Source organism: Balaenoptera ricei, chromosome 14 (genome assembly GCF_028023285.1).
Source record: "Balaenoptera ricei isolate mBalRic1 chromosome 14, mBalRic1.hap2, whole genome shotgun sequence".
In the NCBI taxonomy this organism is placed as follows: Eukaryota; Metazoa; Chordata; class Mammalia; order Artiodactyla; family Balaenopteridae; genus Balaenoptera; species Balaenoptera ricei.
This window is the reverse complement of record NC_082652.1, coordinates 52,269,621-52,287,957: the sequence shown is the minus strand read 5'-3', so window position 1 is coordinate 52,287,957 and position 18,337 is coordinate 52,269,621. Positions and strand designations below refer to the sequence as shown.

The 18,337-nt window shown below is 35.6% G+C and overlaps 1 protein-coding gene across 6 annotated transcripts in view; it reads right to left on the bottom strand.

Moving 5' to 3' along the window:
• KIAA1328 (KIAA1328 ortholog) overlaps positions 1-18,337 on the bottom strand; it is a 381,228-nt gene that overhangs the window by 299,639 nt on the left and 63,252 nt on the right. For all 6 annotated transcript variants that reach the window (XM_059895650.1, XM_059895649.1, XM_059895651.1 and 3 more), the window contains one exon: positions 17,979-18,094. In XM_059895650.1, the coding sequence (XP_059751633.1) occupies positions 17,979-18,094 (116 nt within the window). The remainder of the gene's footprint in view (positions 1-17,978; positions 18,095-18,337) is intronic.

Genomic DNA, 18,337 nt, shown 5'->3' with positions numbered 1-18,337 from the left:
CAGCTGTCCAATTGACAGCATTCACAAAAGCATCCACAATGTTGGAGAAATAAAAGCTGATAGTACACATAGATGTCCAAAAGGCACTGAGTTTTTCCAGAAAACCTGTCCTTTCATATTAGTTCTGCTACCTCACTGACATGCTCTTGGCATCCCATCCTGTACCCCTCCCCCACCAAGTGACTTATTTTTTACATTGAGCATTTTCTAAGTGTGTACAAAAAGCTTAGATGCCCAAGAGCATTAACATAACAGCTTCCACCATGAGGTATTACAATCTAGGTTCTGAAACTAAAGGAACAAAAATACAGGGAATACTTCCAAAACTAACGCTGTGGCCTGATATATGCAAAGGCACTGAAAAGCGTGCATCTCAATATCAACATTTCAGAAGCAGAATTCTAAATATTCATAAGCAACAAGATCTTTACTAAGACTCATCGCCTCATTCAAGACAACAAAACTAACCTTAGTCAGGTAAATAGCTATTCATAATGAAGTATTTTGAAGAGAAAACCAGATTATAACATTTAACCCTAAAAGTTTTATTTCATAAACCTATTTATACGGAGACAGACTCTATATCTAAAAGTGCAGATTTTAAAAATTTCCTTTGCCATTGGGGGGATGGAAAAGCATCCCTGATTTGTATATTAAAGCACAAGCATCTGTCCTACTGATGATATTCTAGGGAAGCACATTAGCATAAAATTTAACGATGTCAAATAAGTGGATGTGAAATAGGGACTGCGTAAAGACACTATTTCCAAGGCTGACAGAAACATCACTGTTTAGAAATGCAAATGAAACCATTATGTTCAATAATTATATGAAAATATGAACAGTTCAGCATGTTTTCCAGCCCTGATGGCAGTTAATGGGATGTACGCTTATGTAAATAACTACTATTAAAGCTAATGCTGAAAAAAACTAATAAATTCATACTAAAGCAACTGATTTAGTATGCTTTTAAAACCCAGCAGTGCTCACTTATTAGAAAAGAGTGCATTATTATGTTTAGAACTCATTACTGCTACAAGTCACTGCAACTCCATCAATTACCATGCATTAATGAAAATGGGACACATACAAAAAAAAAATTATTGCCTCTCAGCAGTTTTCTTTAATGACAAAATCTAGGGGTATTACCATCATGGGGCCTTGTAAGGAACTTATTCATACTATAATCTTTATTACTAAAACAGTACTCCCAATACTATCGCCCTAGGGTATTTTGATCATAAGAAGGGCTAACCTTCATGTAAAAATATATTTTACAAGATTGACCATTTAACATAAATAAGAAAGTTTTAATATTTGAACTGCATTTAAAAAAATTTATTAACATATATGTGGCATATGGTTCTTTTTTTTTAAGGGAGGCTAAGAAGTGAAAATACACATTGGTAATCATACCAGTATATAGGATAGACGGTTTCATTCGAAGATGCTGCCTGATAAAACAGATAAATCCCACTCTGTTCTACATTTATGTCTCAGTGAATTCCATAGAACTAATTCTACAGAATTAGTTGGATTGGATATTTAAGAACAAACCTAAAGTTTCCTTCTCGGCCGTAAGATGGACTTTCTTGAAATATATTAAATATTTAGCACAAGAAATTAAGAAGCTGGAAAATCCCTGTTGTTTAAAATTCAAATTTGGCTAACACCTAATAGCAAGGAAATGCTGACAGAGCAGGAATGCAAATATAGAAATGCCTTTGCTCTCACTCTACTTGTGTCAACTTTCACAATTTATTCTGTTTCTTTAACATGTGTAGTTAAGCTGATCCTTCATCCTTTTCTAGCATCCAGGAAAAGAGAAAACACTTCAGCACCTACCAAATGTGAAAAATATTTGCTAAATCTCAGACACAGTCTTGTTATATATAATGAGTATATGTTTATTTGAAATTATACCTGTCACATCAGCCCAATCATTTGCAGTTTTAGTTCTCATAAGTTTATTCACCTCCCAAGAAGCTTTTACTGCAATTTATATATATATCACCATGTGGCGATAAAGTGCTATGATCATGCAGTTCCAGCAGTAAAGTACAAGTTCTCTCTCTCTCTTCAGAGTCTGATCAAGCAACTCACGGATGTTTAAAATTCCTTCATGTAACAAGTATTTTTTGAATACATACAGAGTACCAGGTACTATGCTAGATTCTCAATGTACAGTAGTGCACAAGACAGAAATGATGTCCCATGAGGGAAATAGACAATAAATAAATATGTAATCAAATGCCAAGTACTATGAATAATCAATGTTCATTGACAACTTAAGAATGAAAAAAAAACCTTTTAGAAAACTAGATATAAAATAGAAATTCCTCAGTATGATAAATGGCAACCATCAAAATACTATAGAGCTAAATCAATCTTAAGGATGAAATATGTATTTCCCACTAACATGTGGAACAAGATAAGGATGTTCTCACTCATCACTTCTGTTCAGTACCTAACTGGAGGTAATACAATAAGGCAAGAAAAAGAAATAAAAGGCAGACAGAGTAGACAAAAAGAACTAATTGTTTTCATTTGCAGATGACATAATTGTTTGCATATAAAACCCGAAGGAATCTGTAAAACAACTACTATGATTAACAAGTGAGAACTTAGCAAGGTCAAAAGATATAAAACCAATATACAGAAATTGACTGTATTTCCAAATCCAACACTGAAAATTGAAATGAAAACTAAATTGAGAACAAACTTCAAAATTAACAGACTCCTTCCTGCTGATTAGAATGTGCACATGATGGCTGAAGCTTAGAATGCCAAGATAAAAAAGTTGTGGCTCCCCCAAAATCTACAGAGTCATCATATCTGCCTCAAATTGCCAAAACTCAGATGTCTTTTACATGAAAACTAAATAAACATATATCCTGTTTTGATTACTGCTAACTTTGGCATTTCTTGTTATCTATAAGGAAGCTTAATTTTGACACAGATTCACAAAATGTCCTTAAGTAGGTTCCATTTAATCCTAGTCTTTTCACCTTTGTTTCTATATTACTTTCCTTGTGATCTCTTCTACACCTTGTCAGAACAGCATGAGATTCCTTAGCAGTTCCTACCTGATTTCTCTTAGCAACAAACTTCCTTAAAACTGCTTTAAAAATTTAAAAGCATGCGCACTCATATAATCAAAAAACATTTTACTTCAAAAACTATGTTGTCTCTTCAAAAACTAGAAACCTAGACACCCTTTGGGCAACAGAAATCTGAACGAGAACTCTAAAGGCAAACAACAACAACAGCAAAAAAACTTCAAATAGAAGACAGCATCTGAAATAAAAGATAATTTTTGAAAGATTTATTATACAGAGTGATTTCAGAAACATGGCAGGATGAAAAACTACTTTTGTCTCCCCACTTTAATCTACAACCAGTAATACATCCACAACTCAACAAAGGTGCCTCTGCCCAACACAACAGGACACCAGAGAATTCCACACATCTGTACGTCTAACGGTGGGTGGGCTGAAACACATAGAGGAGGCAGAACCAAGGGAACAGCAGAGATGGTGCTTGCAATCCTGGCCCTCTGACCATGGCAGCAGAGCCCACAGCTACAGAGAACCTAGTAGCAGCAGGGAAGGCGGTGCACACAACTCCGGCCACCAACGGCACCAGTGACCATGACTGCAGCTAACTGGGCAGCATCGGCAGTGGGGCCTGGGACCCTACCCCTCCAATGCTGAGGTGCCCATGACCCCAGCCTCTGCCCCACCATCCACAGTGGTGGAACCCACAAACCTTACAAAAACAAACATGGTGGAGGTGCCTGTGCAACCCCAGTTCCCCCACCAATGTACCACTCACCCCACAGTGTAGTCTGTGTCTCAGGGGATCCCAGACACAAGGAAAGAGACCACCATCCTGATGGATGACAGTGGTTCTGGAAGAAGCAAGGCAGCAACAACCCTGGTGGCACAAGAAGCAATAATGGAGGCAAGAAGCCACACCTCTTACAGAGATGGTAGAGGCTGGAAAGTGCCACTCTCAAGTATAGAGGCAGTGCAGGTAAGAGAAGCCAAAAACTTGTGTGATAGTGCCACCTACCAGAAAACAAAAGAAAGGAAACTAACTCTTAACCTGTCATTTAACTTCAAATGAGCAGGCAGAGGAACAATTCAAGCAACATGAAGAACCACAGTAACACCATACCACAAAAAGAAAATGACAATTCTCCAGAAACTAAACTTCAAGTCATGGAATATTGCAATCTAACTGATAGAGAATTCAAAATAGTTGTCATGAATAAATTCAACAAGATACTAGAAAACCCAGAAAGGCAGTTTAATGAGCTCAGGAATACAATTAATTAACAAGTGGAATACTTTACCAAAGAGATTGAAACTCTAAAAAAGAATTAAACAAGAATCAATCAAATTCTTAAGCTGAAGAACACAATAAATAACATTAATAATGCATTAGAAAGAACTGGAAATAGAGCAGACTATATGAAAGAGAGAGTTAGTGAGCTGGAAGATGAAATATAGAAATGATACAAATAGAAAAGGAAAGAGAAATAAGATGTAAAAAAAAAAAAAAAAAAAGGAAATCCTATGAGAGCTGTTCATCTCTTTAAGAAAGGGCAACATTAGGATAATGGGTATCCCAGAAGGAGAAGAGAGGGAGAAGGGAGTACAGTTTATTTAAAGAAATTATAGCTGAGAACCTCCCAGACTTGGGAAAGAAACTGGATATACAAGTCCATGAAACTAAGAGAACATCTAATTACCTCAATGCAAAAAGACCTTCTACCAGAAATATAAAAAAATTGTCAAAAGTCAATGACAAAGAATTTTCAAGGCAGCCAGGGAAAAAAGGATGATAACCTACAAAGAAACCCCTATTAGGCTATCAGCAGATTTCTTAGCAGAAACCCTACAGGCCAGGAGGGAGTAAAATGACACTCTCAAAATACTGAAAGATAAAACCTGTCACCCAAGAATACTCTACTCAGCAAAATTATCATTCAGATATGAAGGACAAATAAAGACTTTCCCAGACAAACAAAAGCTGAGGGAGGTCATCAACACTCAACCTGTCTTACAAGAGATGTTGACAGGAACAAAACAAAAACACTTCTACCAGAAACAAAATGGAAAAAGTATACAAAACTTTGAGCGAGGTGATAAATAGACAGAACTGGAAAATTGCATCTATCAGAACAGATTTTAAACACTTTATTATAGTATAAAGGTTAAAGGGGAAAAAAAGAAAGTAAAAGAATAACTACAGCTATCTCCATTTGGTAACAAACCCACAACATAAAAAGGGATAATTTAAGACAACAAAAACGTAAAAGGTGAAGAGGAAAAGAATGAAACATAAATCCATTGCATTTCTACAGGCCAACAATGAGCTAGCAGAGACAGAAATTAAGAAAACAATCCCATTTATAATTGCAACAAATACAATAAAATACCTAGGAATAATTTAACCAAGAGGTGAAAGACTTGTACACTGAAAACTATATGACATTATTGAAAGAAACTGAAGAAGACACATATAAATGGAAAGATATTCCATGCTCCTAGCTTGGAAGAATTAACATTGTCAAATGTCCTCATTACCTAAAGCAGTCTACAGGTTCAATGTAATCCCTATCAAATAACAAGTGTTGGAGAGGATGTGGAGAAAAGGGGACCTTCATAAACTGTTAGTGGGAATGTAAATTGGTGTAGGCACTATGGAAGACAGTATGGAGATTCCTCAAAAAAAAATTAAGACTAGAACTACCATATGATTCACTAGTCTACTTCTGGGTATTTATCCAAAGAATATGAAAACACTAATCCAAAAAGATATCTGCACCCCCATGTTCATTTCAGCATTATTTATAATTGCCAAGATATGGAAACCACCTAAGTACCCATGAAGAGATGAATAAAGAAGATATGAGATATATATATATATATTGGAATACTACTCAGCCATAAAAAAAAATGAAATCTTGCCATCTGCAATAACATCGATGGACCCTGAGGGTATTATGCTAAGTGAAATAAGTCAGACAGAGAAAGGAAAATACCATGGGATGTTGCTTATATGTGGAACATAAAAAAATAATAAACAAAGAATAAAATAAATGAACAAACGAAACCAAACAAAAACAGACATGTAGATACAGAGAACAGAGTAGTGGTTACCAGAGAGGAATGGGGGTAGGGGGAAGGGCAAAATGGGTAAAGGGGATCAACTGTACGGTGATGAATGGTAAATAAATTTTGGTGATGAGCACATTGTAGGGTATACAGAAGTAGAAATATAATGTTGTACAGATGAAACATATAATGTTATAAATCAACATAACTTTAATAAAAAACAAAATAAAATATATGATTACTTGAAAAAGAATTATAATAGCATTTGCTTTGGTACAAAAAGAGGCTTATTTAAATTCACAGCATGCTTGAAATGATAACATTTTAAATGTGTGAGAGAATATAATAAAGAATAAAAATAAAATGATTTATCAAATATATCTTCATATCCATTTGTATGTTGTAAACTTTTTCAGGGAGAGAAAATATTTTTGTAGACTTCAAATTTTTATAGAACTTTTACAGTTTTGATCACCTTTAGTGGTAAACAGTTCAGATATTATTAACATGTTAAATACGATAAAATTCAGACTTGCAGAGGTTAGTTTATCCAAGGTCATATAGCTAGTTTAAAGGTAAAACGAAGTCAAGATTTCAAGTTTATGATTTTCGTGTTCTTTCCAAAATACTACAGTGTTTTTATTATGTCACATATTGATATAAGTCATATTTAAGACACCCAATTGCTAATTAACTAAAAGTTTACAAAAGAACTGTTCATATAGATTTTTTACTTAATAAAGATAAAAAAGCTGTCTTAGCAGCATAAAGCACTTCTCTGCCATCTCAAATTACTGTATAACACTATATGAAGAATATACTTATAAAGGCTGTGATATCTCTAAATGATTACACTTACCATCACACTAAAACCTCCTCTCACTCCCTTTGCCTCTAGACTGTTAAACTAGTCCTTATACTTTAGCCTGGCACACGGATGCCTTGGGGTTATTATGTGAGACAGAGGTAGCTATCTGGCAACTTTTCCCGGCACTCAGCTAATAACTATTCTCTTCTATCACCATATCCTAGGCTCTCTTCTCAATTGTCAAACTTTCTCTAGTACAAATTTCTCATTAGGGTTATTTCTATTATTTCTAACCTTCTTTTCTATTGGTTTCATCTCTTTCTTATTTCCTCCTTTGCCTGTTGCCATTTTTCCTGTATTTATTAGCCTTTGTGTAGATAAAGGTCTTCTAAAGGTATGGCCAAAAAATAAGACACACATTATAACTACTATTAGAAAAACTGACCAACTGGAACACCAATTGGAAGATAAACAAGTATCATCTTTAGATATTTGAGTTTTCTAGGTCATATTTATTCAGAAATTCAAGGAACGTGTAAGATTTTTGTTAGGAAGGGTTCTTTCTCCATTTTTCACCAGGCTGAGCATTCAGGAAAAGAGTTGAACAGCCTGGGATTTCTGTATTAACAAAAGGTAATGAAATTGGGAGAAGGTGACAATCCTTACCATCTTATCTATAGGGAGATCCATTTCAGATATTCAGTTAATTTTTGTTCATTACATGACTATACCATAATTAGACTTACTACATCTGAAAAATTAGAGTTGGAAATGTAAAATCTTGGGCATAAGTATAAAAATTTAAACAGGAAATGTTATTGTATAAGTCTACAACCGAGGTGAGAATATTACCATCTGAATCATTTAACTATTCAAAAGTGAAGGCCATACCGAGGTTAAGAACACTTAAGACAAATTTGCTACTGGTCAATAATAAAGTCATTCATCATATTCTTCAAATCTAAAGCAATTACAAGCTGTGGTATGGCAAATGGATTTAGCTGAAGAGATTACGTCAGAACAGCCCTTTAAAGAAGATCAGTAATGTAAAAGGCTAAATGAAATAATAAACTCTCCTCAACAATAATTATTATGGAATTGATTTATCAAAAGTCTATTTCTTCATGCAAGAACTGTTGAAACTTCCCAAAGTAATTTTAAATTATGCTAAACAGATTAACTACCGTTTATCCAGTGCAGAACTATTACTAAAAACTAACTTAATTAAACAGAAATGTAGAAAATAAATTTTTTGAATTTCAGTCTGCTTAAGCTTATTTACATGTGGGCATCAAAAACAAGTGAATACTTTAGCTACTAGGGCTAGTTTAGAAGCCCCAATCCACATCTATTTGAATTCCAGTGTCACTTACTATAAAGCAACACAGAAATTGCTCTCTGGGGGTGCTCAGGCTCCACATCTAGAGCCTTTAGCAAGTCAAAGAAATCAAAACACTTTCAAAACCAAACTTGGAAAGTAAAGTTATTTGTTTTATTATAAAATGGTACACCACAGATATTAAAAGGATCTCAAACAATAAGGCGGAAAAATCCTTAAAAGCAAATCTCATTAAAAAATACAAAATAATATCTTAAAAATTAGTGTTCAAAGTTCAATAATACCCAACCAGGAGACTAAAAATAAAGGAAAACTATCAGAGAATGATATCTGAAACCACACTAATTATTTAGAAATTTGGAAACATTACCCTTCTACGGATACACTGAAAGGCTTTTTCAACATATACACAGAATAAAAATACCAAAGAACTAAGTACATATTAAATACTGTCTAAATCTGCTCAGGCTGACAAAATACCATAGACTGGGTGGCTTAAAACAGAAATTTATTTTCTCATGGTTCTAGAGGCTGGAAAGTCCAATCAAGGTCTCAAAGGATTTGGTTTCTGGTGAGAGCTCTCTTCCTGGCTTTCAGATGGCCACTGTGTCCTCACATGTGGGGGATGCAGAGAACGGAGGGAGAGAGAGAGAGCTCCCTCTATCTCTTCTTATAAGGCCACAGTCCTATTGGATTAGGGCCTCATCCATATGACCTCATTTAACCTTAATTACCTCCTAAAAACCCTTCTCCAGATAGTTACATTGGGGGAGGGAGGGAGGTGTTAGGGCTTCAACACACGAATTTTGGAGGGACAAAATTCAGTCCATAGCAAACACTAAAATAACAAACACATACATACGTAAACAAATGAACCTTGCTAAGCCCAGAATAGAGGGCAAAGTGGTTGAAAAGCACAATCTTATATCTTAATATTCCAAAGCATCTAAGTTTAACAGTTAGATATATTTATCAAGATTTCTTTAAGACTTGTTTCATTTTCACAGAAGAAAAACTAAAAATCAGAAAAGGTACTATGAGATGGAAAGCAGATCTTAATCATTTCCTAGCACATTTGTTTCAACATATAAATATACTCAACATTCTTTTCCAGCCTTAAAACAAAACAGAAAACATTTCTTCAAATATAGATACCCTTTGGCTAGATAATACCTCCTTTTCTTCACAGCCTTCACTTTCTCTACTACTCAAGTCTAAAGCAACTGAATTGGCTTATTCTTCTAAAATGAAATTGAAATGGTCTTGCGTTCAATGACTGTGTAAAGTCATAAAGGTATAAATTAGCTGATCCAAGACTGACGTAAATTTTCTTACTCAAAATCCAGTACTACTGAAAGAGCACTACAGTTGCCCAAGGAAGCACAAGATGCACAAGTTAGGGCAGTTGGTATAGGTATGAATGCTTGAAGAGTTCTAAGAGTCAAATAGTATTTCAAAAAATTCAGAAAAATGTCCTGAAGTCTCAAAGAAAACTAGCAAAAGGAACAATGACAAAGAAATAGAAATAAACTGTAATAAGTAGGAAAAACTAATGAATTTTTCCTACCTAGTATGTAGGTACCACACAAGGGAGTCATAAAACTGAAGGTCATATGTGTTATGTGATATCAGTAACGGAGGGCTTAAACGTCAAAATTAAGAACACGCATTCGATATTTTAGGCCATAAGAAGCCAAGGCAAGTTACTAAAAAGACAAGTGATGTGATAAAAATAGTCCTCAAGAAAGATTAATCTGGCAACAGTGATGAAATGAAGTCAATCAAAGGGCGGCTGTAGATAATGGAGACGGGCAAAAGGATACTACACAGGAATGCAGTGAAGTGTCAGTGAAAACAGCAAAAGACAATGGGTTCACAACTTCTTTATCCATATATACAATGGTATATTACTCAGCCATAAAAAAAGAACAAAATAATGCCATTTGCAGCAAAATGGATGAACCTACAGATTCTCATGCTGAGTGAAGTAAGTCAGACAGAGAGAGACAACTATCATATGATATCACTTACATGTGAAATCTACAAAAAGGCTACAAATGAACTTATCTACAGAACAGAAACAGAGTGATAGATGTGAAAAATAAACTTATGGTTACTGGGGAGTAAGCAGGGGGAGGGAAAAATTAGAAGATTGGGATTGACACATATAAAATACACTACTATATATAAAATAGATAACTAATAAGGACCTACTGTATAGCACAGGGAACTCTACTCAATACTCTGTAATGGCCTATATGGGAAAAGAAGCTAAAAAAGAGTGGATATATGTATATGTCCAACAGATTCACTTTGCTGTACACCTGAAACTAACACAACATTGTAAATCAATTATACCCCAATAAAAATTAAAAAAAAAAAAGACAATGGGTTCAGAATAACATTTCAGAGGGAAAAATGATAAAGACTTGGTGACTGAATAGAAAAGCCAAAATACAAGTGAATCTCAGGAACATTCTACATACCTGGATTTCTGGATAATTAGGTTACACTCTACTAAGTAACGCCCCCCCTCCCATTTTTTTTGACCAACTTTGGATAAAAAGCACTGTAAAATATAATTTTTTGATAAAATTGTGCTTTAACTATAAAGCAGGTTAGAAAAGTAAGGCTTATTGATATTTGTATCATTCATTACTGCAGAAATAATCTGGTGTAAAGACAGTTGGTATCAAAAGATTTCACTCTTAACTCTGCAATGGGCTGTTTGTTACCTCTCCAGACCTGTATCTTTATCTGTAAAATAACGATATGAGTATCTGTCTCACCTAACTTAATCAGGTTATTGTGAAGATTAAAAAGTGTAAGTGAAGGTGCTCTGTAAATAGAAAACGAACACACAAATGTAAGATGTCTTACTAACAGAAGTACTAGAAGTACCAAGAAAAGAGAATGGGATAAAAACAATTTAGCATTATTTTGATGCCTCAGAATCATCATTACGAATGTTAAGTACCGTACTTCATTTAATATATGATGGCCTTGAGATATATCTAGGTGGGGAGAAGCTCTAGACTGCTGTGCATTTTCAGTTTTTATGTCATTTTTAATAGTTTTAATAGCTGACTCTCCTATCAGCTTCAATATTCTCACTGTAGCTCCTTTCCCTACTTCTAATTTTCTACTTCTAATCTGCAATGGACTTACAAACTAGATACCAGATAATGAGTTTATTATTATACATTTGACAGCCCCAGGAATTTTCATATAAGAAAAGTGCGTATATAGGGGACCAGAGCAGGTGAGGAGTACTTCTTTTTATTCTTATTCTTGGATGAGTTCCAGAAAAGTAAAGTGTAAATATAACTCACTACCACAGAGTAACTTAAACCCTAAAGGCTTATTGAAATGAAGTTGTATATGGATAAAATTTTAATATATTTTTTTACTTTCTACAAGCATTTATCATCAATTTCTCCCTTCAGTTAGCATTAATATCTAAGTATTTTTAAGAGAACAACATAATCTTTAAGAAGAGCTTAAGAGGACTTCCCTGGTGGCGCAGTGGTTGGGAGTCCGCCTGCCAATGCAGGGGACACGGGTTCAAGCCCTGGTCCGGGAAGGTCCCACATGCCACGGAGCAACTAAGCCTGTGCACCACAACTCCTGAAGCCCGCGCTCTAGAGCCTGTGCACCGCAACAAAAGAAGCCACCACAACCAACGAGAAGCCCACGCACCGCAACAAAGAGTAGCCCCCGCTCACCGCAACTAGAGAAAGCCTGCACTCAGCAACGAAGACCCAACACAGCCAAAAATTAATTAATTAATTAAAAAAAAAAAAGAACAGCTTAGGCAACAATAATACTAGTAATAACTAGTTCTTTCCTTAAGCATGCTTATTTCTTTGTAATACAAATGTGAAGGGTTATTTAATCTGTTATTATGATTTATAATGACATTCCAGGATAATATACAATAATAATGGTCCAAAACCTGCTAAAGCTATACAGCATCACAGAGCAAATAAAATGGCCCCCAAAAGCACAACTTCTACAGTACTAGAGATAGTTATTAGATTAGTAAAACAACATTGTCTAGCACTTGTTAAATGTAATAAACTGACTATCCATGTGCACAGAATATATCCTACCACCATAAAATTCAATTTGTAAACATAAAAAAACAAAACCCCAATATTTATTCAAAACAAAAAGGCTGATAAGGTGTTGGGCAACATACTTTGCTATATTCGTATACCACATTGCCAGACACCACAATACCATCTCCTCTGCCTACAGGCTTCTTCACTAAGTTTAGATTTTTAATTCTCCCCAAACTATTTCCAAGACTGGAGAATCTCCTGCCTTTTCTTATGAAGGATCAGAAAGATTAATTAGAAAGGGAAGACGTGGGGCTTCCCTGGTGGCGCAGTGGTTAAGAATCTGCCTGCCAATGCAGGGGACATGGGTTCGAGCCCTGGTCTGGGAAGATCCCACATGCCGCGGAGCAACTAAGCCCGTGAGCCACAACTACTGAGCCTGAGCGCCTGGAGCCTGTGCTCCGCAACGGGAGAGGCCGTGACAGTGAGAGGCCCGCGCACCGCGATGAAGAGAGGCCCCCGCTCGCCGCAACTGGGGAAAGCCCTCACAGAGAAACGAAGACCCAACACAGCCAAAAATAATAAATAAATAAATAAATAAATAAATAAATAAATAAATAAATAAAAGGGAAGACGTACCCTTTCTTCTGAAATTCATTTCCTTTCTCATGAAACTTATTTCTATTTACTATCTTTTCCCACCCTGCCTACCCACCCAAGACCACTGCATCCAGATCTATGATAGAGCTTCCTACAGTATGGTTCCTATTCTTGGTAAAAGTCTATCAGATGGTGGTACTTCGGCTCATGTAGCAGAGATGTATATAGTTAAATAGAAAGCTTTGAATACCTCTGAAGTATTATTGGTATTTGAACAGATGATTTCTTTTTACATAATTAGATTAAATTCTTGTGAATTTTTTCTAGTCTAATTTCAGCACAGACATACTGAGACCTTTGGCTCATTCTAAAACATTCCTCAAAAAGGTTAAGGTTGGTTCCTTTAAAATTCTTTCTTCCTAGAGCAAGGTTTCTAAAACAACCTCTGATGCAATGCGCTTGAGGATCTAAGCTCTAAGTACCTCTAAACCTCTTCAATTTACTAAGTCTCAATCAGAGAGACAATGGAAACAGACCAGAAGGAGAAAAAAACAAACATTTCTGTCAGTCTGGTTTCTGGGAGAGGAAAGTAAGACCTGGTTTGTTCTCAATGAGCACCTAACTGGTATATATGATGCAGAAAGGTTTCCTCTTTCATAGAAATAGAAGATAAAGCAGAGAACAGATCAATTTCACTCTCCTACTGGGCCTCTAAGCAGCCTAAGGACCTGCTTAACCTAATGAAAACCATCAAAACCCCACTGAAGAAAGGCACAGAAGTGAGAAACAGAGAAGCTAGTCAACTCATCTTTCATCCATCTAGTAGTAATAACGAGAATTGCTATCGTTTTTTTCAGTGTCCCAAAGTAAGAAACACTGCTAGATTCTTTACACACACAATGTAAAGAGTCTGCCAAATTTCAACAAGCCTGCAAAAAAGGCATTATTAGCTATCCATATATTATAGATGAAAAAAAGAGACTTAGAAAAGTTCAGTAGCATTCCCAAGGTCAGACAGCTAGGCAGTGCTGAAACAATTTTGACTCTAAAGCCCATTGTGCTTTCTTCTCTGTCACTTCCCTTGCTCTGTCAGTTAAAACAGTGAAATCAGAAAACATCAAACTTTACTTTCCTTCTGTAAGCTTTTGATGCCATCCTGACCTGAGACCTATGTTCTGGAAATACAATCAGCTCAAACATTAATCAACTTTTGTAATGGCTACATCCTGTGTCTTATACTATTACATGCTAACATGTTTTAGAATTATTCCTATTGGGCATATTTCTCTCTACAGTTCAGATTTCTCTCTCCGTTCATACTCATTTAGCTAGGCAAAAATCTACTGGGCTCATCAGATTGCTTGACTTTGTAAATGGCATATTCATTTATGTAGTTAATTTCTCAAGAAATACGCTTTCTTTGTTCGAAGACCGAAAACTACCAAGGATTTTTATGTTTTAGTAATAAATTCTCTACTTAGTGTAAGAACAAATCCTTCAGAAGCCTGATCCAAATGCAAATATGTAAAATATCTTTACTCTTTTCTACTAAGGGACTGGACTGGTCTGGGTTCGTACAGTTGATCAATAAATCCCGTTATTAGAATTTTAAAAACAAAACACCCATAAATTAGGATAACACACCTTTAAAATGCCAAAAATCAGAATCCATATAGTTCCTCACACAGAAACAGGCTTTAAAATAATTTGAAATTATCTGATTTCATGTATATGAGTCTGAATCATTCATGTACGAGAGGTTAATGTATCTGTAGTTAAAACTGTATTGTTTTAAATCATATCCTTGTTTTATGTTTCTAAGTTTTACAGAGTTTTATGTACTATAAAATCATCTATATTAACCTTTGACAAGTTTATACTGGTAAAGGAGATTTGTACTTGAGCAATCTACTTGGAATACAAACCATGGATGTCACTGTTTTTTAATCATATCTTCCATTCTCTTTTCTTTGACAAGTTCTACGAATACCACTTATCTTTAGGTGATTCAAAAAATCTTAAACCAATTATACTAACTAAACCATTTTAATTTTTGAACATGGTCTAACATTTACTCCAATCTTCACTCACAATAATAATAAATGCTCAAACCAAATCCTTTTATACCAAATGCAAAATAGGTCTAACTACAACACATGTCTAAGTCTTTGACTTATTTACATGCCTTTTCCTTTACTTTAATCTTAAAAGGTAGATGGGGGCGAGAAAACTTTTCTGCTGAGGGCCAGATAGTAAATACTTCGGGCTATGTAGGCCACAGGGTCTTTGTTGCAACTGCACCACTTGCAGCTGTAGCGCAAGAACAGCCACAGAAGATACATAAATGAATGTGTGTGGCGGCACTTAGCTGGCACCCTGATAGATCTGGCCCATGGCAGTAGTTTGCTGACCTATGTTCTACGAAAACAGGAAAAACTGTGTCACTACAATCACCTGGGGGTATCTTAACATTCACCCTGATAGAAGAAACTATTCTGTCCATAACCATGCTGAGTTCAGACTGCTTCGACACTAAATACAATTAATCTTGATCCAGAAGAGTGCTAAATGTAACAGTCCACCAAAGTTAAATTCTGCTTTATCAGACAGCCACACGTTTTTGTTAAGCATACAGATAAACAAGGCCGCACTCTAACCGTGGCCAGGATTTCTAAATTGTCTGCTACCTCCTCCCTCTCTCACCTTATTTCTCCAACTCACCCCAATTCCACTTGACATAATATTTATTTATTTATCTTGTTCCGGGAAGATCAAGGTATCACCACCTCCTCTGTATTTAAAAAGTGATTTCAGGGACTTCCCTGGCGGTCCAGTGGTTAAGACTCCATGCTCCCAATGCAGGGGGCATGGGTTCGATCCCTGGTCGGGGAACTAAGATCCCACATGCCACATGGAGCAGGCAAAAAAATAAAAATTATAAAAAATTTTTTTAAAAAGTGATTTCAATCTCCCCTACTTCTGTTACCAGAGTTGGAGGCTGACTTCATTTCCAATCCCCTTCCCTGCTGCCTCCCACTGTCTAAATTGGATAAGCTAAACGCTCACTTCCTCAGCCTCCCTTGCAGATTAGCATGCCCATGTGATAAAGTTCAGGACAATAAATATCTCATGAAAGACTGCTGGGGGGCAGAGTCGAGGGAAATGCCCTGGGAAAGATTTTATGTATTTATGAAAAAGGACAAAAAAAAAAAAAAAGGACAGGGAGTCACAACTACCAGAACGTCTTCCTTCCCCTTTCTGCCTTAATGCAAATGTTAATACCTGGAATTGGAGCAACCATCTTGAAACCTGGAATCCTGCAACCCTTAGAAGAAGCTAAGAGAACTGTATGGACCCAGCACTGAAAACTTTAAGCCACTGAACCAATGCCAGAGGCCACTTATCTCCAGAATTGTTATGTGCAAAGAAATAGACCCTGTAAAGTGAACTTCTGTTACAAATAAAAGCATTCCTAGTCCACCTTTTCTTGAAAGTGCTAGGGTCCTGAGTCACTATTCCTTTTGCAAAGTGAAAGACTAACACTGGCTGAGCACAGTTGTGAATTCTGACTAAACAGTGCTATTTTAACCAAGAGAGAAAAGTAGCAAGAAGAAAATCACAGAGGTGGGGGGCGTAGCCTGAGAGTTGACAACCCAGCGCAATAAAGTCAATGAAAGCAAAGAAAAGAGAAGGCCCAAGATGATTATTCAAATGCTAAAGAAATATAGAAAAAAAAAATTGAAAAAGTACTCCTTTCGAACTGTGGGGCCCATAAAACTAACAAATGTTCTACTCCACAAATCAAATCGGAGAATTCTGATTCTATTAATTTGCAATCACGCACTCCCACTGTTTGAAAAACACAAGTTCAGAACTCAATTTTTATTGTTATTTTTTGTGCTTTTTTTTCCAGTGAATTCATTTATCTTTATGCTTCTATTTCCCTGGTTTTCACAAAGGTATAGTTACTGTCAATATATGATCATTTTTGACACTCAAAGAATCTTCAAAAAAATTATTAAAATCAAGTAAATGGGGGACTTCCCTGGTGGTCCAGTGGTTAAGATTTTACCTTCCACTGCAGGGGGTGTGGGTTCAATCCCTGGTCGGGGAGCTAAGATCCCACATGCCTTGGGGCCAAGAAACCAAAACATAAAACAGAAGCAATATTGTAACAAATTCAATAAAGACTTAAAAAATGGTCCACATCAAAAAAAAAAATCTAAAAAAAAAAAAATCAAGTAAATGATGCTACTGACAATAAGGACAATCGTTCCTTTAAGCATTCACGTACTCCTTTAGCTGGCAGATCCAGCATCCTAACTTTAGGCACAGTCACTTCTCAATGTCACTGCAAAAAACACCCAAAGATAAGTATCTACCCAGTCAAAACAAACTTCAGAAATATGCTTATTTCAACTCACATATCCCCTAAAGTACAATTCTTAAGTTAAAACACCATTTTTAATTTTACTTTCTTACAAATAATGAAATTATACATATTTACACTCACACACACATAACCCTCTCTCTAATTCTAAACCCAACAGTTTTCTCTTTCATGAGAATAGTTTGGTGGTATTATGTTGCAGTAGAAACATTTATCAATTACAACATCTATAAGTTACAACTGATTTTTTTTATTTTTATGATTTCAGAATAGAATTCCTTAGAACTGTCAAAGCTTTAGCTAGAAAGAATACCAAAGACAAAGAGGGTTCAGGCTCAATTACAGTAGTGGAACGGAATTTAATAAAGTTCCAACACTACATTTTAATGCCCAAATTTCTTATTGTCTCTTTGAATTGACAAATGTGTGCTCCACAGTATAATAGCAGCAGTGGAACAGCTGGACGACTGTATCAAGCACAAAGGAAGCAACAACACATGCTGTTAAGTGTCGTTCTGACTGCCTAAAAATGGCAGCCCATGCAGATTTACTCTCTGTTATAAATTAGAACAATTATTTCTCTGGAGTTTACATTTTCTTCATGAAAGAGTCAAACTTTCTGCACGTTAAAAAAGAGGACTTTCAAAAAGGATATCTTCCCTTTCTTTTATGATCAGTTCATTCTGTTCTTCCAACTGCCTGATCTTCTTCTCAAATGATTCCTGCTCAGCTTTGAGTCTTTCTTCTGTTACTTCCTTTTCCTCACTTACTCTGAAAAAAATACAAGTGAAAAGAAAATGCCCATGAGAATAAAGTAAAATATGTGCCTACAGCTGTGGTTTACCAAAACTAGATTTATTCCAGAGGTATGCTGGTTTCTTCAGGGATACTTCATGTTTTTTGAATTTTTTAAAATTAATCTTTCACAAGGCAATATTCCATACCTTTGTAATAAAATATGCATGTGGTTTTTACATCAAGAATTTTTGCAATAATCAGAATTGTCTTAAATAT